Below are 22,476 nucleotides of genomic sequence, written 5' to 3'. Positions count from 1 at the left end.
AAAAACCAGTGGACGGTAAACGTAAAGTGCCCAGGGTACTGTTAAAACAACATGCATAATATTCCAATGAATCTTTAGTTGGTGTTTCTAAAACAAATAACTTAAATCATGTCGTCCAGCGAAAGGTCGCGCAGGGCGTTGAAGGTAGGGGGGACGGGATAGGGACCTTTAAGCAATCAACGAGTGAGGATTTACAGCTTGCCTGAGGCTCAACTGCTCCGGATTTTGTCAACGGCTGGTTCAAGCGTAACTTTTAAAGAATTTTAATTAACGATCGTAAAACAACAATAATAGTTTTCATATTATTTGTTTTGATCTATTTATGTTTACATTTGTGTTTGTATGGTATCTGTAACAGAAATATTTCGTAGCACGCTCTAAAGACGCCTGTTCGTTGATAAATAATAAATAATTAACTTGATTGGTATACTCGTTACTTTTTCTATCTTTATATTTAATAGTAGCTATGCCCGCGACATCGTCCGCGTGAAATTTAACAAAAAAGTTATATATTTCAGAGATTGTTTGGAACAAGTAGACAGACAGACAGACATACAAAATTGAAAAAAAAATGCTATTTTGGTATTTGTACCGTGTCAACATCCATGTGTAAAAAGCGGTTATTGTAATATTACAAACAGACACTTCAATTTTATTTATTTATAGATCATGTGTTGTTAAAAAAAACAAGTAAGTGTGCGAATTCTTATTGTTTCCTTTTTCAAATTCATGAAGCAACGGTCACATCAACTATAATTTTTTATCACTTAAGAGGAAAGGGTACCGAAGAGACTTTTCAAAAATAGGTATTTGAATAAAATGTTTCTGTCGCGCTGCATGCCGCTACCGCGCCCCGCGCCATCTTCGCTCCGTTTTTTCTATGTGTGACTGTCGTGTTGTTAGTGTGCGTGCGCCGGCTATTCAGCTATTAATTGTTGACGATATTTTAGAATTCGCATCTTTCGTTTGTGATTGACTACGAATTAAATACATATAGCGCATAGTGCTATTTTTCTGAATTTGGCTTGTTTTATTGAATTTGTTCTGCATCGTATTGCTGTGACTCGGCTTACTATTATTGAATTTCGTAAACTACTTATTATTATGTTTTATTATTTTGACTTGGATACTCTTTGTGACTTGATACATGTCTATATTTTTGTGGGTAATTATCGAAATACTTAGGTACTTTATTTATGAATTAGGTATGTAATTACATGGTTGAGGTGTGTGTAAGAATGGGTAATGAAATACATACATAATTATAGTGTATACATGTAGTACATAGTATAAGTGTAAGTATAGTATATATATGTAATGTAGTACATACATAGTATAAAATGTTTGTCTTAGTACCTATATAATTTGTAATGTCTCATGTTTGTCGCAGTTATTAATACATAGGTATAGGTTATATGTATTAATTAACATATAATTGAGGCAATATAACAATGGTTAAAAATAATATTATAATTTAAAAAAAAAAACAAGGAAAACCGCCTGCGTGAAAAACAACTATTAGAAAGTCAATTGAAAAGGCTGGAACAAGATAAAAATTCAATAATTACACAAAGATAGCTAAATAAATCACACCAATTTCACACATTATGTACTGTACACTTACAAAAATCATGAAGGCGACTTTTTCAATTATTATTTTATTTATGTTTTTTTAGTTAGGCAAATTACGTAATCGATTGAATTTTTTTAAAGAGTGGTTGATTAACATGACATAACATAACAATACACTTTATTGTACACCAACAGAAAATAATAATACGTATCAGATTGATTTTTAACCGACTTCCAAAAAAGGAGGAGGTTCTTAATTCGACTGTATTTTTCATTTTCTTTTTTTTGTATATATGTTACTTCAGAACTTTTGACAGGGTGGACCGAGTTCGACTTGTACGCAAAGAAAAAAAAAACGGACTTCAATTACATCGACATGTAATACAACAAAGGTAGACGAAAATATAGTCAAGTAAATACGCGTTATTAAAGATTAATCAAAAAGTTGTTATCAGATCTCGATGAAATTTAAATATGACTACACGATAAACATCAGCTTTCGATTAAATTAAAAATCATCAAAATCGGTACACCCAGTAAAAAGTTATGCGGTATAATACAACGTAGATCGACGAAAATAGTCAAGTAAAAACGTATTATTTATATAACTCGAAAAGTTGTTGTTAGATCTCAAATAAACTTAAGTGAGACCAAATGACACACACCACCTTTCGATTAAAAAAAAAATTGTTGAAATCGGTCCACTCAGTCAAAAGTTCTGAAGTAACATACATAAAAAATACAGTTAAATTGAGAGCTTCCTCCTTTTTTGGAAGTCGGTTAAAAATAGAAACCGATTTTACAAGTCAATAGAATTCCTAAGTCGACAAGCTTGAACAGTGAAAGATTTAGTATAAAAGAAAGAGGAGTGAGAGGGAAATTCAAGAAGTAAGCTTTCCTCAGAACAAAGACTGCGTTCATTGGAATCACTAAGAAATTTAAATCGTCGTTTTAGATAAGCAGGTACAACAGGGTTAAAAAGAATAAAGTAAGTTGAGAATGTACGTATTCCCGCAGTAGGGAATTGGGTGCCACTCAGGGCGTAACTACTGCCGTATCAGCCGTATCAATGATACGGGGCCCCCTATTTACAGGGCCCCTAAGGTGTGTAAGCAAAAATTAGTAAAATTTTATCCACAATGTCCCTTAATCTTGTGCTTCCTGGAAAAAATAATATAAAAACTGTCATACATACCTATAGAGTTTTCACTTCAGAAATGACTGAAGTCTGAAAAGCAATCCCCTTTTATCTGAGTCAAGCGTGCGCCCAACTGTTAATAACATTCTGTATCGTTTATTTCGGGATTCAGTTAATCATTATGAACAATGAATTAATATTTTTTTATATAAGAATGGGGCACACAAGCAGACGAAGCCATCTGATTTATAACGGCTAACGTCGCCCATGGCCTTTAGAGAAAAGTTTTAGACACTAGACGCTTGAAAACCCCCAAATTTTAGCAAGGTCATTCCAAACTTTGAATGTACGCGGAAAGAATGCGCACGAAGCTCGCACATTGGTTGCAAATCACTGGTGGATACAATTAGCACCACTAGCAAGAAGTCTTTTGACTTCGAAAGAATGCAGAACACGACAAACGACACTGCTTATAGTGCACATTACGCATCGCGTGCTCGAACCGTGGAATGCTCGATGGTGCTTTTCCCTCATCGTCAAGAGTTGAATTCGACGCAAAAAGAGTGCAAAGAATTGTCGCTTACCTTTTCGCATAATGTGCTAGAGAGCCTTCAGGTTCGCGCAATGATGGAAGTGTAGACTAAAAAAAGTTACCTTCGACAGCTTTTGTAAGAAACAAAAGGCACGGGTTCTATTTGGAAAGCCCAATAGTCTCTCGCCAATTCTGCTGTGTTTGAACTTTGCCCTAGCGATTTACTACCTGTAAGATCTGGAGGCAGCGTTGAATCTCTTCTTCAGGTTATGCGCCTGTGAATCCTCCATATAGATGCGGAAGATTCATAGGAATTCACTAATAGTATTGGCCTCACAGGCTGAAGCGAACGATCCCCCGCATCTATTGCTGCAGGTCAAGGCTAATAACTCTCCAGCTTGGAACTACAAGCTCTTTAAATTAGCTTAAAATCCGAAATTCAAACCATTCATTCCATTAAAGAACTCATGGAATTATTAGTGATAAAATTCAATAGCCTTGCATCCACTTTTCCGGAGGTATTAACTTGATGTTTTTCAAAACTAAAACTGATAAAAAATTACCTAAGGATTTCGATGGAACAGGAACAGCTACAGCAGACTACACTCGCTATTGTCTATTCTAGGAGGAAATAATAACTTATAATCAATAAATATTTATTTTAATTCAATGCAAGCTTTTTTTTGTGAGAAATCTTTACCCATCATTTGCCTGCCCCCCCACTAATTTTGATACAGGGTCCCAAGGTTCCCGGGGTTCCAAGGAATGCTACGCCAGTGGTACCACTTGAGTTTTTTACGCAATTCAGAAATATGATTCTATTTGCGAAGTCCAAATACGAATCGCATAGGTACATAGATTCGACCAAATTTAATAATCTGCTCCTCAGTAATGTCAAGAAAACAACTAAGCAATTTTTTACCGATGAAAAAAAAAACAGAGGAGGTTCTAAAGTCGCCACGTACCTATATTTATTTATGTTTGACCATGCATAACTTTTTACAGAGTATTCCGAAATTGATAAAAAAAATATATTGGAAAGAGTAAACCCCGAAGTTGTTTTTCGCCTACGAGGCGAGGAAGAAGCGCGGCTCGCAGCTTGCTTGGCGTAGGCATGGGAAAGAGCAGAGTCTTAATTTTTTAAACTTTCTTATTGTATTTTTTATTAGTATTACGGTAATAATAATCATAATATACTTTTTTGAAATCCTTGTATTGAGCCCTTTAATTTGATACCAAAAACAAGCAACACAGTTATCTATAATATAAAAATAAGTCGCTGAATGTGTTGCTAAGCGCAAAACTCGAGAACGGTTGGACCGATTTCGCTAATTCTTTTTTTAAAATATTCCTTGAAGTACGAGGATGGTTCTTACGGAGAGAAAAATGCTAAAAAAAAATTAATAAAATTAAAGAATCGACTGTTAGGCGATACGAAGTTCGCCGGGTCAGCTAGTTTACCATAATTATCATTGTTATTTGTTAGCGAAACCCTTCGTTAGCCCAGGTTTGCACAGTGTTACAATAAAAACGCATATACAAATACGGTTCTATTGTAGTTATGAAAAGAGAAATTATTTAATTTTGTTAATACGAATTTTAAAAAATATCGACTAAAAATTACATCACTAGTGTATCGATATAATTATCGACTATGAGGCATCACTTCGCTGGCGTATACGTATTGTTTTGACCCTTCCCTCCCCCAGACCTATCCTCCAAAAAGCAAGAAAGGGACAACTGCAGCTCAGACCGTTTTAGGTAGATAATTTTTGACCAAAACAGTGTTTCGTAGTCGACTGTTTTCTCCTCAAAACATGGCAATTTTTTTTTTAATTTTTTTTAGAAAATAAAAGAAGACTTCGGCTATGCCCCTATGTTCTCATTTTTTTGAAAATATGCATATATATTTTTTAATGATTGTCTGAAAATGTACAAAAAATTATGCAATATTTCGAGTTTTTGAAGTCTCCTAATTCCTATTATAATAAGAATATGAAAAAAATCAAAACATAGGGGCATGGTCATGGCAGCAAAGAGTTCTATGTCACAAAAATATTTGATCTAGTGTCATTATCCAGGGAGAAAACAGTCGACTACGTTTGTATGGAGAAAGAGCCGGTACCCTTTCCTCTTAATAAACGACCATGACGTCTGTTCGAAATATACAAAAACAAACAGCAAACAATAAATGTATCAAGTTGTCAAATAATTTATGTCGTTGTGTTATATTAGCTACAGTTGCTTACAATTTACTGTTAATAGACTCTGAACGTAACAAAATAACGGATAAATATAACATTTAATATAATTTTCGAAAACTACGATAAACAGAAACCGTATCTGAATTTATTTCATTCATAATCTCCAAAGTGGTGCGTTTAGATAACTTGTAGATAAATATTACAGATATATCACCTTTAGTTAACATATACAACATATTTATCTAAAAAATCATAAGATTACCATTATGTAGCGACCGTACAAGATCCAATCTCGGGAGGAGATTCGCGTCTTCTCGTTCGTAAGCGATATGACTGGTTCGGCGCCGCGCATTGTTTAATATTCAGGGGGAATCGATTACGCGGGCTTATTTATGCGACTAGAGATTAATTAAACTCAGGGGCGACATGGCCCATTTACATAAGACATGGTGCTCGCATTTGGTTCGAGTGCGGTGTGGGCGCAACATCGCGTGTGTTGCTTTCATAGCCTCTTTTATAATAGAACCTTAGCCTTATTGGAATGCTCTGTGCCTCTCCGTGCCGACCCTAACCTGCGAATGTACTGTAATTAAGAAGCGAATGTTAATAAAATAATTGTTCTAGCGATGTTTCATTTTCACATTGTAGCGACCTTCGTACGAGGCCAATGATCATTTGTACTATTAAATGTTTCTTAGGAGTATGTTTAGAACGGATACGTCGTGATCGTAGGGACGATTAATTGAACACTTGTACACATTTTCGTGACAGGATGTCGAGACAAAGGCGAGCGCTACCTGACAAAAAGGCGCGCTAAATAAACAATGAACGTATGATATATCATATAACGTTATAACATATGAGAAAGCAATTACAGCGGTAGCCGGCGGCGACGTCGGATTTACAGCCAGCACCACTCGTTACACGCGTCGGCTCTAACCGCAGCGTTATTTATATCTCGCCGTGTAACGAACGATCGAAGTGTCAATACGTGTTTTAATGATTTACGAAATGAGATTTAAATTTTAGTCAATCTACGTCGAACAGATATTGAATTAGGTGAATTTTCGAGAATAAACATTGTTGATTGCATCGTTTCGTGCAAAGAGTTAATTCAATTTCAGAAATAGGGTCGTAATGTATGTCGCCTATAAGTACGGCGGCGTTGACTCGTGTCGCGGTCACATCTACATAGTACGTGTCAGCCTGAGAGCCGAGATAAGAACTATCGCTGTATATATCATACATAAATAAAACTACTCACACTCGGTGGACTCTCTTACGACGCGAGTCGGCTGTCTAGAACTACACGCAAGATAAATACTAACAATAAGTCCACGACCTACACCCGCATAGTCTTTGGTAACAATTATTCGGAGGGGATTCAAATCGGTAATTAGATTTATAAACTAGTTACAGCTATTGATGACTTTGATCCAAAAAGATAAAATAATGTAATATATCTTTTTAATATATAAGTACATAACAAGTCTAATTATGTAAAACATAAGATAAAACCATAATAAATAATAAAATAACATTATAAATAAGAATACAAACAGTTGATACTAGATGAATATGTAATAGACTTTCATTTATTATCCTGTTTATTTTTGTACGCCAAAATATAACCACAAGAATTTGGGCCCCGAACTAAGTAAAGAAAATAAATATACTTAAGTGTTGTCTGTATGACACGTCGCAAGAGAAAATCTTTACTACCCGACTTCTCAAAAAGGAGGAAGTGCTCAAATCGATTGTTTTTTGAAGTAAAACTTTTTTACTGCACGCTTCTCTTGGGGAGTAAGCTGGTAATTTTTTTTAAATCGAAAAGTGGTGCGTGTCACGTGGTTCCATTGAAATTTAATTGAAATCTAATAAACACTTTTCGAGTTATATCTGATAATTCATCATCATTATCATTCATCATTCATTTATTTGACTATTTTTTCGTCTACCTTCGTTGTATTACTTGCCGATTTAATTAAAGTCGATTATTTTTTCGTTTTAAACAAACAATCTTGGCACTCTATGCTTTTACAACCATCTTTAATTTTCAAAAAGCCGTCGTCACCATATAATACCGCGCGTATTATACTATTATTAATGATTTGTATAATGGTAATACCTCGGTGATGATTAGAAACAATTTCTGTTACTGTGGGAGACGCAACAAGTCAAATAACACTCTACTAAAATATAATATATTGGCCCAATCAACACAAGTTTCAACAGCTCAGTTTTACCTTCGATGGAGCGTCTCTCTTAATGTATGCTTATTTGCTCAAATATTTATGTTCCCGAGATTATTGTTGAAGAAATAATTTGTCAAAATTAAGGGAACCGTGCTCTCTAAGGTCTAATGAATAAACATTCATATTTACACCGTGTCGGCTTCTGCCGTTTTATTAATTCGGTTAGAATAGGTACGGCGCTAATAAGCTTCGTCATTAATAACTTTTTGTGGTGTGACAGCGCCCGTTTTGTACCGCGATGCGATGTCCAGCGTCTGCAATTTGATTTTGATAGCGAAAAAGTATGTAATAATTCCAGAGTCGAGAGATTGGGTTGAAAAAAATGACGTGTAAGATTCGTTTCGGTCGAGTAAGCCTTCGAATCAACAAAGGCCATAATTATAGTATGGTAAATAAAATATAAATAGTTACTCAAGCGTGGCATCATCGCACTTAATGTCAAGGATGCAGTGATACTCAAAGTATCGGATCGTGAAGGAGTACAGTTTGACACGCTGTGACCTATCATTGTGATTGTGATACCTACCGCGAGTCATGACGTTTACGTGAGAGTTTCAATAGATTTTTAAATGAAAGATTTGAAGTGTACAAAGAATAAATACTTAGAAAATGTAATGCGTAAAACTTTTTGGTATAATTTTCTATTATAAACTGTAATTGTTTATAAAAAAAATATCGTCAAGGTGAAACGATAGAGCGTCAAGGGCTTTTTAATTACCATTGAAGTTGCGGAGTAGGCAATAGCTGGGATATTATTATCCTTGTTTTAAAAGCCCGATTAGACATACAATGAGTGAGGTTGCTTGTAATGTAATGTTAAAAATGTCTTTGTAAGCAATGGCCGGCGGGGTGGTCGAGTCACATCAGCGGCAGAGCCTCGCATATCCGACCCCGTTCCGATTAAAATATATCGTCCGACGTCGCATCGACTTATCACAATCAAAATAAATGACAAATGAAAACGCCAGTGTTGCAAGTCACGACGCACTCAGAGTATTTTTTTACGCTGGCAACATTCTCCGTCGTCGCTTTGTTGTGCCACACTCGAGCCGAGATTTTCAATAAAACCTCTCTCAGGACATCGGCCTTGTCTTTTTTTAAGATGATAGTGAATTCTCACGCACCTGTCGCTTTATATTTCCATATTGTATGTTCCCGTCGAAGACTCCGCCGGGAACTTCTTCTTAAAGGAAAGTAAACAATACGCGTGTTTTTTTCATACGTATTTATATTCAATCTCTTCATCATGATCAGATAAGATCGTTGTAATAGAAACTACTACCATATTATACGAACAGGTATATTCGCATCGGCCGATGAGCGCCGATGATACACGATCGCTGATGGCTCATAGTGCAGCATCACGGCCACACAGCGAGGGTCAGGGGTCACCCTACCCCGATCCACCACATACCATCGACGACCCGACTGATACAAGACTGAACCGCACGGCCAGCATTCATTGGAGTAACAATGACCATCTCGACATGATACCGTAAGCGTGGATGACTCGGGAATTGCTGACTGAATACTTCTAATACGGCTAAGGTTAATTGGATGCGAGCATAGTATTGTGATGAAACAGATGCATTGAAAATATCTTTGTGTTTTTATCGTATTGGTTGTGCGTGTTGCGCCGGCCTTCGCGAGCCACGATTAAGTTATTAAAGCGATTCGATTTTTATTTACGATTATCTTAAGTGCAATTTCTGTTAATGGCCTCTCGGTCAAATCTATTTCATTATTTTGATATAAGTTTATTACACTTTTGATGTTTATACGTTTTACTTTTTTAAAAAACAAAGCTTTGCTTAATCGATGTTAAACTTCCGAATCGTAATCGAAAATCGACTTACAGCGACACGTAACGTCGCAAAACGCGAGTAATAAGTACTCACAATAATATAAATTATTGTGGTGTATGATATATGTATTATCCATGACCATTCAAAATCAAGATCGAAATCAAAATCAAAAACAGCTTTATTCAAATAGGCAAGAGCACTTTCGAATCGTCATTTTACAAATAAAAATTTTAAAACAAATTATTTTTGTAAAAGTAAAGCTACCACCGATTCGGAATGTAGATTCTGCAGAGAAGAATCGGCAAGAAACTCCGCAGTTACTCTTTTGAAAAATAATATATAAAATGTGTTTTAAAAATATAATTAATAATTTAAAAATAAGTAAAATGTTGCATAAAATACAGCGACACTAAGTCCACACATCTTATCATAGTTGACTATGTAATCCTGCACCGAATAATAAACTTTATCAATTTTTTTTTTTAATAAAAACTTTAAATTTATGCTGAGACAATTCCAAAATTGTTTGTGGGATTTTATTATAGATGTGAATACTATAACCCAGAATGGAGACGTTTACTTTGCACAGTCGGAAACTTGGAGTTACAATTTTCTTATTCCTTCTCGTGTTTACAATGCGATTATTACTATTTATTTCAAAACAATTAATATTCTGGTGAATATACATAATATTGTTATAAACATACTGCGACGTTAATATATTTGTTAATATATTTTTTTTCCTTTTGGTAAACATCCCGTGCTCGAGCTCCAAGATCTTAAATGCCGCGAATAGCCCTTTCTTGCAAGATAAATACAGTCTCAATATCTGTAGCATTACCCTACAGTAACAGGCCGTAAGACACAATACTATGGAAATAGCTAAAGTATATTAAGCGTGCAGTTGCAACGTCGGTCAGTTGTCGTACTTTTTGAACTGCGAATGCTGCGGAGCTGAGTCTACCATTCAAGGATGACAAATGGGAATTCCACTGAAGTTTTGAGTCCAAATGTATTCCTAAGAAAACTGTAGTATCATTGACAATAAGCCTCTCGTTATCTATTATAAAATTATAATTTCGAAAATAATAAATTCAAATTATCCATGATTTATAAGATTTCATGATACAACACGCACAGCGTATCTCCATGTAGGATATAGCTCACATATCGACACGGAAATGGAAATCGACTTTAACATGACAAGTCAGCTATAGTATTCTTTGTATGATATCATACAGTAGAAACTACAATCCGTATATTCTGTATAAGTACTGATCAGCAACGCTACGATGCAATATCAGCATGTACTCCCAATGTGAAGCAATATCCGAGTTGATATGTCAGAATATAATTTTCAAAACCGGTCATTTCCAAATAGAGATTTTTTAAACAAAATTTTTCAGATATCAGTATGATTCTATAGACAAATGGAAACTAAATTTAATCGCTTGATAAACAAGTCTAATATAACTACATTCATTAAACATAATTTTAAGATCGTCCCTATTTCAAAAATATCCTGTTACAAACGTATTTACTATCAAATTTTTTTCGTACACTTGTGGGAAAATGGGATATGACTAATTTTGAATTAGATCTCTTGAAATGTGTTAGCTTTATAAAGTTACTCACTTAGCATAGTCCTGTTTGCAGTAGACCTGCCTGTCCCTGAGGAAGCACGAGGGGTGTCTGTCGAGCTGGATGGCGCAGACGCAACAGCGAAGACAGCCGGTGTGCCAAGCTCCGCCTCCCACCTCCAGGAGGAAGCGATCAGCTATGGGCTCGCCGCACGCACAGCACGTGCGGTGCTCCGTCTGGAAATTACGCTAACTTTTAACCAAACTAACTAGAAGTGTTGTTTTTTACGTACCTTGCATGCGTGTAATATTCTTTATAACCTCATATGGGGTCGCCCATTAATCACGTGAGGCTTGAAAGAGGGGCGGAGGAATCATGAAACGTCATCTGCCTAAGGTAACCAACTTTTTTGTTGTAGTTACCTACAGCGAATCGATATTAATATGTATAATATTATGTACATATGATAAATATACCTATATTTATCATATGTACGCCGGCCCTTTTTTATAGGCATAAACAACGTAATTTCTTCCAAACATCATAGTTTTTCTTACATCGCTTTCTGCATTTCTTTAACTAACGATCGCGAAATATTTTCTTAAATACATTAAAAGTAAATACAGTAAAAGTAAATACAGTAAAAGTAAATACGGTAAAAGTAAATACAGTTACGCGAATCTCGCTTTAAAACCGGCCGTCGGTAATGAACGACGTGATTTATTAACGGTACCGTGATAGCACCTATGTGCTTGGTTTTGCTTTGTTTTAAAATTTCTCAAAGAATATGTAAAATGGTATGTTTTATATGTGAAAGAACTAGATTTCCTCGGTCGCGTATATAATTTTAGCATTAGCGTTAAGGTTGACAAAAAAACAAACCGCTATTTCTATGGACATTGTCACAATTTTTTATTTAAGGAATATTTTTCGTTAGATATTCGATGTAATACGAAGTAAAAGGTTGGGTTTTTGTACATATATTAGGTACATGCACATATACTAAGCAAGCGAAAAATCATTTAAAAAATTAAACCGATTGCAGTACAAACGCGTCTTTCAGTTTTTTTACTTGAAACACATGAAGGAATATACCGAAAAGGTATTATTTGCTTTTTAAGTTGGTAAACTAAGTTTAAATCTCTAAGTATTGTTAATCCTGTTTCCTTTTTTGACTAGCCCGTTGACGCAGTTTGTAGCTACCGTGCTTTCTGCTCCGAGGGTTGTGGGTTCGATTCCCGCCCCGAATCTGGGTGTAATGCATTGATTTATATATTTATATAATTATGTATTATTTGTATGTTTATCGGAAAAAAAAATGTAGCTATACCAGTCATCTGTTACCTATAACACAAGCATTAAGTTGCTTACTTTAGGAACAGACGACAGTGTGTGTATTGTTTAGATATTTATTTATTATTTTTTTGGTTTAAAATTTCAATAAGGTTATAGGTATGTCGTAAGAGGCATACCTATATGATGGATTTATGTGTGATAAAAATATTTAATTTATACAAGAATTCTACTTTAAAAATTACAACTTAATTCCTCTCAAAAGGTAGAACTTTAAAACACACTGATACAGGTTTCTCTCCCTCTTTCTCTCTCTTTATCTTCAGCCTATTGCTGGACACAGGCCTCCTCAAGTTCGCGTCAAACATCTCGGTTTTCCGCAATCTTTACCCAGCCACCACTGGCAATACGTAGCAGCGGGCTGGAGTCCAGCCCACGGCCATTTCAACTTGCTGATTGTGTGGGCTATGCCGGTTACTTTCGTTCTCACTCGGCTAGTCCCATTTCTGATCCTATCTTTGAGAAAAACCTCAAGTATAGCCCGTCCTATTGCAAATATAATATATATTTAATAATTCGTGATATATATAATATTTAATTGACAAACGACGAAATATGTTTTATTTACTTCTTTGTCGACAAAATAGTAGCTTGCAGAATTAAAAAAAAAATCTTTAATAATTGACTTAACGTCTCAAAGCCTCCCTCCGTGCACAAGTGATCGATCTAAGTATCTCTAAGAGATCTAAGTATAGGAATTTCCTGCTCAAAATATGGAGCAGCCCGACTGGGGTAGTACCTCGACCTTAAAGAAGATCACAGATAAATAATACTGTTTTCAAGCAGTATTGTGTTCCTGTTGGTGAGTAAGGTTACCAGATCTCCTGGGGGGATTGGGGATTGGGTCGGCAACGCGCTTACGATGCTTCTGTTGTTGCAGGTGTCTATAAGCTACGGTAATCGCTTACCATCAGGTGAGCCGTACGCTTGTTTGCCGACCTAGTGACATAAAAAAAAGTAAACTGGTGCATTTCTTGCTCAAAAAATTAGTATTGGGGTTAACTTGGAAACTGCTGCCCGCATTCCTAATGAAGAAATAGTAATTGTATAAAATTTTGAACAGTCTTTTTATGACAGAGATTAATTTTTCATTAATTCATTCATATTTATATTTGCGACTGTCATTTAAAGAGGTATAGCAAATAAACTGAACAAGAGCCGCCCACAAGTGTTCAGCTATCGGCTTTTCTTCAGTATGAGAGAAACAGAAACTTCATTCGTCACGTTACTCCGCATCAGGTATTTATGATACCAAAAAGTACCCTTTTTTATATACGCTAGATGGTATGACGGAAACTTACGAGAACCAGAAACAAATCCTGGCTGGCCGTTTGTTAGACTTTCACCAAAAAAAAAAGTTAATCGATTCTATAGAAACTTAGTACGAGTAGATTGCTGGAGGTTTAAAAAACACGTAGACTAATTTTAACCTTACAGTCCTAAGGGATCGGAAATTACGCGGTTAAAAGTAGGAAGCGCAGATACAGCGCGGTCAGTATTTATGGTACTTTCTTTGTTTGTCGAAGATATCTGTCAGTATCATGAAGTCAAGAGACACTGGATGTGTAAAAGTCGAGACTAAGAGTACGTTAACACATTGTGAGCGTCACTACACAACAGCAATAGCGGATGAATAATTTAACATAAATTATAGCCTATTGACGGCTGCAACGCCAAGAGCAAACCAGAGCATTGACACCCTCCTCGATCATCCATAGGAGTTTTGTGTTCCTGCATTGGAGTACAGGAGCAAAATACTTTAAACCGGTTTAACTCAGCTGGAATTTTCTGTGAAATTGAGATGCTTCTCCAGTCGGGCTGCTTCCAATTTGTGCATGCTCTATTCCAGTCTGACATATCTGACACCACAAATTAACTAGCATTTTCGTTATACATTAATAACGAAACAAAACAAACCTTGAACTTAACAACTTAAATATTACGCAAATGAAACCTGGGTGGGACGTTAGTGTAGTAATAATGCAGTACACGCTTATGGCAATAATTGCAAACGCGACATGTGTACGAACGCGCGTTTATTCGATTACAGGGGGTGTGACGATCGTAATCTAATATGGCCCTTGCATAAATACTACATCCTACTCCGCTCGGGGATAATCAAACGTTGGTCAAATTGATTTAGTCAAATATTTGCAACGTGACTCGAATAAAACGCTCGGGACAATGCGATTTATTGTTTTAAATATTTGCAATTGTTTTCGTTTGTTTGTCTTTTTTTTTTATTATGTTGTACTGGATTTCAGTTTCGAAAGGTATTTAGAATTTTATTATTTACACGACAGATTATAATATACATGCGTTTTGTAATACTAGAGCAATTAAAACTAATATCGTAATTTAAAATTATGTAATTGCTCCTTCCGTTTTAAGGACTATGCTAAAAATATAAATTATTTTAATTTATTTAGATTATTATAGTAATAGCTCGATAATTTTATTATATATAATGTTCGATTAAATATAGCTATGAAATATGTAATATCTCACTTATCACTGGTATTCCTTATCTTCCTCCTCCAGATCCGGTATCTCCTACAGAGCCACTCGTGAGGCCATTCACTCAAATTCGTTTAGATAGAAAAGAAAGTTATCAAAATTGGAACTCTAAAAATTTAATCATTACTTCAGCCTATGGCAGTCCACTGCTGGACATAGACCTCCCCAAGTTCGCGCCACATATCCCGGTCTTCCGCAATCCTCATCCAGCCTACACCGGCAATTTTACGTAGATAATTTAATAACACATGTTTATAAAAAATTTAAAAATAAATAAATACGTACAGAGTTACTACATTTAAATAATAATCGCTAAGAGTATAACGTAGATGAGTCGACAAGCAAAATATGTTTGAACATAACTCAAAATAGAAAACAGGGGTATCACTTCATAAGAGTCAACAGCCCTCGACTCAATAAATTTCCACTCAATTCCAACTTACACGCAGCAGCCGGACTATCAAATAATAACAAACAATGAATCCTACAATCGCTTAGACGCGCTCCGGAACCCCTGAGCGAATACATCGCAATAAACGTTGTAGCCACAATATACGCCGCACATATGTATCATGATGCGAATGGGACAAAGCGACTTGTCACCCATCAAAATCTTCGTAACAAATTTCTTAAGGGCCCCCATCAATGGCGCCCCGGTGGCCGCATTGTACTCCACAGCTGACTGATATGCTTTTTATGACAGTTTTTCTGGCACAACCGAAGCGAGTCAGCTACTCGCGTATAATGATGTTGTTTGACTGTATTTAACGCGTCATTTAGAAGGGTTTGTTTATTCTGCTTTTTGGTTTGAAATTATGCTAATGTTACCTTTTTTGACGTGTATGTGTGATACGGACGTTTCAATGTATCTCGAAAGGTGTGGCGATAAATTATTCGTGACAGTCTGTTCAATGCTTTAAATACTTTAATTCGTTTAAATTTCAGTTGATTATTATATAATTCAATTATTTTAATAATTAGCAACTAAAGTTATTTTTACGGCTAAAAAATTAATATTAAATATCGCTATTAATATCGAAACGTATCAATGCCACAAAACCACCAGAAAAAAAGGAAATCATATCAGCTGTGACTTATAATGTAATACCAGTAATAACTTTAGCTTCTGTGACTTTTTTTGTGTCAAAAAAAAACTCACACGGATCGTTTGCCATTTGCAATGGTGTATGAAATGATTGCTCAGTCACAGAGCCACTTCTACCCCGTCATTGATATTTAATGACGGTTTACAATAGGCAAGGCAACGGTCGGGCGACGAGTAGCGTCACGAGAGAGCTTTTGTTAGATGATTTGGCGGGCGTGACGTGAACACTCGATGCAAAGCTGTACACAAAACTACTACTAAAGACACACACTCAAAGAATGGTACTGTCTCTGCAACCAAAAATTTTATATTGCAGTTTGTATTTCTCTACTCTACAAAGAATATATGCTGAGAAAAAACATAAATAAAAGCATAAATTTAGTAACTTCAAGTTTTATTATAAACTAGCTGCCCGGATAGGCTTCGTTCTATCAAAATTTAATATATTTTTGTTCATATACACTTTTTTTCTTTTATTTTTTAGCATTAAAACCTTCCGTGGGCTTTAAGGAACATACAATAAATAAATTAGCCGAATCCATTCTCGAGTTATGCGCTTAGCAACATTCATTTTTATTTATATATAAAGATAACGGTAAAAACTACCCGTATTTTATTCGTTTGAAAATCTGTTTTCCTACACAATGTGACAATAAAATGATAAAATAATAAATATAATATGTAAATTAATTCTAGATTTCAAACGTATATATTTCTATATTCACAAGCTGACAATATATACGGAACTCGTTCTCATAGTTTTCGATTTAATCGAAAGCCATAATAAATTCACGCGAAATGATTTACTTTAAATTGGAAGTATCGGTCAATCGTTCCTCGATCGGCGTGATAGTAAATTATTATAGTTGACAACAAAGGTGACTTTATAATCCGCAAATCGGCAGATACTGCGGGGGTGCGGGAGTGACGCACTGTGGGCTCCGCGGCCGGCACTGTCAGCGCCATTACGATGCAGAGACGCAAAGGTGGCTTGGCGCTAGCCCTACGCCATTGTCACGGACTTACGTTTGCAAATCCGATTTATATTTGAATATAATTGACTTTCGGTCTCATATCAGGTACGAAGAGCTTGTATCTCATTGTGTGAGCCTGATCTCAATGGCATTTTTATCGGTTCAAAATGATAAATGTGTTTCGAAGATTAAGCGTAGTGGGTGCGCGCTCGCATTCAATGCGTTCAAGGAATTCTGTTTCCAATTCTGATTTACTACAACGTATGCGGACGTTAGTTTTAATTTCGAGAACACCGAGTGAATATTTTTATAAGACGTATCTTTTTACAGAAAAGCGCGTGATCAGAGGAACATATTACGCAAACAATACAACACAAACGAGAGGCAGTTTCCTTCGCGAATTACCATAACAGTAGTCAATCTCAGAAATTCGGGTTCCTCGACGAGACCTTTTTATATTCGAGAGGCGCACGGAAATGGGACGGCTGATTGTAAAACATTTACAAATAGGAAAGTTTGTTTTCGCGTTCACAGTCGATTTGGGTTTGTCTTTTTCGTTTATAGAAGTGTAAAAGACCGTGTGGGCAACAAAGGATCGGAAATGAATTATGTGTGTGTCAGCGAAGAGAACCGGGCGGGCGCGCGTACTGAGAGGCGCAGCGGGGTTCGAGCAGCATAATAGAGTAAGGTTCACACCATTCACGCATCGCTTTGGAGTTTTTTCTCGGTGACGCGGGTCACGGCGACCATCCGTCACCAGGGCTACCACCGCGCAGCCGCTGCTCAAAGACACTTTAGTCTTTTTACGATTCGGAAATACGTTAAAAAAAACATAAACAACAATCACCTAGTTTAACTCGATGTTTCGATTTTATGAAATAATATTGTTGCATTATTTTCAGTATTGAGTCAGCATAGAGTTACAAGTCTAAATAATCAATCAATAGAGAGGAAGGTCTCCTAAAAATCAGCTTAGTTTTCACAATAATAATAAAGATAGGATGAATATAATTAACAGTATTAAATCGAATAAATTTGTAAACAACTTCCAAAGAAGGAGGAGGTTCTCAATCCGATGATATTTTTTTTTTATGTATATGTTACCTCAGATCTTTTGACTGGGTAGACCGATACTGATGATTTTGTTTTTCATCGAAAGGTGGTACGTGTTGTATAGTGCCATTTAATATTAATTGCGTTCTAACAAGTACTTTTCGAGTCGTATCTAATAATGCGTGTTTACTTGACTATTTTTTCGTCGACCGACGTTGTGTGATACCGCATTACTTTTCAGTGGATGTACCGATTTTTATTATTCTTATTTTAATTGAAATCTGATGTTTGTCTTGTACTCTCATTTAAATTTGATCGAGATCTCATGACTACTTTTTGAGTTTGATAGCGCGCATTTACTTGACTATTTTTTCGTCTACTTACGTTGTGTTACTTGTCTATGTAATTGAAGTTGGCTTTTTTTTTCGTTTACGAGAAAACACAGTTGAACTTTATTTGTCTTATTAAATTACTAAGCTAAATGAAATGTAGACTGTATTTGTTCCATAAATCTTTTAAGCGCTTACTCGAACATATAAAGAGTTCCTGTTTACAATTTCGTCCTACTTAGAATCCAGGACCGTCGGCTTAGGGTCTATTTTATTTGTTACGCAGTTGTATTCAGTTTTTTTTTTTGTATGAGAATACATGTTTATTAGTTAGCTGAAAAAATACTAAATTAATATCTATGTATACTTTTCTCTTACAATAAAAAAATTACAATATGTACACATTTTTGTTTTAAAACTTATTTTCAATGCATGTACCAGTTGGGTAGAGAGTGAAATATCCCGTAAACGTAATTCTCGAAATCAACTCAAACTCAACTTTATACTATGGCGTAAAGTATACAATCGCATTTATAGCTGTCAAAATAGAAGTTACGAATAGTTAGGCATTCGTTCATATTGCACGACCATTCGAAATTGATGCTTATCGCATCGAAATAAAGCACATTTTATGGAACAGGAGTCCAAGACGAGAACTTGAACTTAAGTATGAATGTTATTAATGCAGGAATTGCAACCTTGTAACATTGATATTGGGTTTATTTCAGCTTGCGCTGTGTTTGAGAGTAGAGCGGGCGGGACTGGGCGTGTCGGCTGACGTCAGTGTTTGCACACGTCGTGTCAGAATGTCGGACGATCGAATTGTTTGTACTCGCCGAAGACAACCTGAACTTAGATCGAGGCTCTGTTACGAGATCAAAAGACAGCGAAATTCGAAATAGCATCTGTTAGTACATAAAAGTGATTATGCACTGTGAAGTGCTCAATCTGGAGTGATCGTCTCAATCCGGAGTTAGCAATTTAGATTGAGGAACAAAGTTCTGAGAAGTCCCCTATCCATATTTAATACATTAATAAGGAATCATTATAAAAATAGGCACTGCAAACTACAGAAGTTATTTATTTGAAAACAGAACTTAAGACTGGGTGCAATGTAAATTCTGGATAGATATCCAGAATTTACATTAACCCTAATCCTAACACCTAATCTAGATACTCGTCCAGATAACCAGCATTTGGCAGCAGGATCAGTATAGGCACCTACAATATTAAGTACCTAAGTACTTTAACAAATTACATAGGCATTAATATAAGGCTATAACATGCATGCATTTTAACTGAGGTGAGGGTACCTACAGCAGGAAATATCCTGCTCAAAATCTGGAGCAATCCGACTGGGGTAATTACCTCGAATATACAGAAGATCACAGCTAAATAATACTGTTGTCAAGCAGCGTTGCGTTCCTATGGTGAGTAAAGTGACCAGAGCTCCTGGGGGTATTTTGGTAGAGCTGGCATGGTGCTTGCGATGCTTTTGGCGTTGCAGGCGCAAGCTATGGTAATAGCTCACCATCAGGGGAACTGTTCGCTTGTTTGACAACCTAGGTACCATGCAACCAATTGATATTACCTAGATACCTACAGTGTAATTGTGGCAGCTCGACTAACGAAGTATCTCAATCTTATTGGAGACACTTACATACACTTCAGCCTAATCGTAGTCCACTGTTGGACATAGACCTCCACAAGTTCGCGCCAAAAATGGCGTGAACTCATGTGTTTTGCCCATAGTCACTACGCTGGGCAGGCGGGTAAATGACCGCAGGGCTGGCTTTGTCACACCAAAGACGATGACGCCCTCCTGCGGCCTGTGTATTTCAAAGCCAGCAGTTGGATAGTTATCCCGCCATCGGTCGGGTTTTTAAGTTGACGACACCCACGGCAAGGGAGGGGGTGGCTATATTCTTTACTGCCGTAATGACATAGTAGAATCTTACAGGAGATCGCAGGCAAATAATACTGCCCTTATGTTCCTGTGGCGAGTAAAGCATCCAAAACTCTTGTAGAAATACCTACTATTTTGTATAATATTCATTGCAGGCGTCCATAGGCTACTAAAATAAAGTTCTGAAATTGATTCGTACGATTTATTTTTGTGTTACCCACACATTAGGAAATTCTAAATATTTTTTAAAAATATCATATCAATCCTTTACAGCACTCGTAACTGTGAGTCGGGTAGTGTGTCGAGTACTGTAAAGGACTCACTATAGACGACGCCACGGTCGCTTAGATCGAATGTAAAATCATCATATCGAAAATTTCGATCTAGCGAGTACATCGTTCCATAGCTTAATTGGCTAAAGCACCGACACGGTAAGTCGGAGATGCAGGTTCGATCCCCGCTGGAACGGTCGATTTTTGATATGATATTAAAAAATTGTTCTGAAATTGATCTGAATTTCCACACTTATACCTGCCCTAGACCTAGAAGTTCACACAAGAAAACATGAGATACATAGGGATACCAATATTTACAAATTATACAATCATTTACTCATACCTATTATGAGTAAATGATTTGTAGGTAAACATCATAGATAGCTATAGTCTACATTCGCCTCTGATCGTATCGAGTCGTGTTCAGTCGTTGCTGCGGCTATTACAATCCTATGACCACGACTTTAGTAGGTATCTAAATTACTTCGAGATATCCTTTTGGTTACAATTACCAATTATTGTAGTTGGGCAGTTTGACTTTATCATCGTATGTATAAAGTTAATATTACAGAAGAACATATTAATTAAATTTCTATGCTTTTTAAAAATAAGTAATGAGTTCAAATATCATAAATTTAACTATATTAAAATTTATGTGTGCTCCGTGGCGCCAGATGACAGATGGCATATACATATCTTCCAGGTGCTGCTATTTTCTGTTATGACAACAATAAAATTGATATATTTCAAACTTTAAAATCTTACGAAACTTTGAAATTTTGAAGACTTTTACATAAACACGAACATTAAAAGTTTCAATTAGACTAATATTAATACTTTAAAAATTTTGAGCACATTTACGTAAAATACACTAAGTATTTCATTTAGGTAATGTTCCTATAAAATAAAAAGGATAAACATTAGGTGTCGTCCGTTATTGCAAAAAAAAAAAAATATTATCGAACAATTTAATTTCAGCGATTGCAAATACATTTTCTTATTAATCTCAACAGCAAAATAGCTCTATTGTGTATCAGCCAATTTACTTACAATATTACCAATCATCGAATCTCCTTTAGGTATGGTATCGAAAGCATAACCTAACATAAAAACACCGTTTTACAACGTACCGATAAACAAAACCCATTACGTTTCTCTCATAACACGATTTTAAGATGACTCCGGCGATATTAAAGCAAGAGAGTCAGGGCGCCAAGCGAAGGCTACGGTATAAAATGACAAGCATACATTAAATCGGTCGAATTTCTCTGTCGGCTTCGGCTCCGATCATTATATTTCTCCGGAATAGATTCGAAAACATCGAGAGAAGGTATTAAGTAATAAACAGTCAATAAACACGCAGCGGCCGGTGAAGAGGTCGACTAATTACTGACAATTAGTTGCTAGATGCCGCCCCCCGGCGCGACGCCTCGTTATTATTCTATTTATTGCATATTGAAAACAAAAAACACGAACGTACCGATCGTTCTAGACTTTTTTATACAGTCGTCAAATGCAAAAATATTTCTATGGTATGATGTAATGTTTGAAATTTTAATAGATTTAGCGGCTCTAATTGATTATTATTAAAACTATATTTTAACAATTGTATGATAATAAAAACCATAAATGGTATAAATTGGTGTACGAAACTTGTTTGTATATCAGACATAATATTTTCTAGCGTACAATTCCATAGTTACCGTAGAAAACATACATTATAACGAAACAAATTTAGGTAATTTGGGAGTGAAAGATGGTAGGTATTATTGCAACTTAAAAATATATTTCTCAAATCACTGAGATACCTACCTATACAGATGAAGCGAGGTCCAAAATTCTATTATAAATGTCTTTAATACAGATAATACGAACGA

At 35.8% G+C, this 22,476-nt stretch overlaps 1 protein-coding gene across 1 annotated transcript in view; it reads right to left on the bottom strand.

Moving 5' to 3' along the window:
* LOC123668477 (LIM/homeobox protein Awh) overlaps window positions 1-22,476 on the bottom strand; it is a 51,502-nt gene that overhangs the window by 9,721 nt on the left and 19,305 nt on the right. Inside the window, exon 2 of the mRNA XM_045602207.1 lies at window positions 11,142-11,323. Within this exon, the coding sequence (XP_045458163.1) occupies window positions 11,142-11,323 (182 nt within the window). The remainder of the gene's footprint in view (window positions 1-11,141; window positions 11,324-22,476) is intronic.

This window comes from Melitaea cinxia, chromosome Z (assembly GCF_905220565.1).
Source record: "Melitaea cinxia chromosome Z, ilMelCinx1.1, whole genome shotgun sequence".
Taxonomy (NCBI): Eukaryota; Metazoa; Arthropoda; class Insecta; order Lepidoptera; family Nymphalidae; genus Melitaea; species Melitaea cinxia.
Note: the sequence above shows the minus strand (reverse complement) of the source record. Positions and strands in the feature narration are given on the sequence as shown.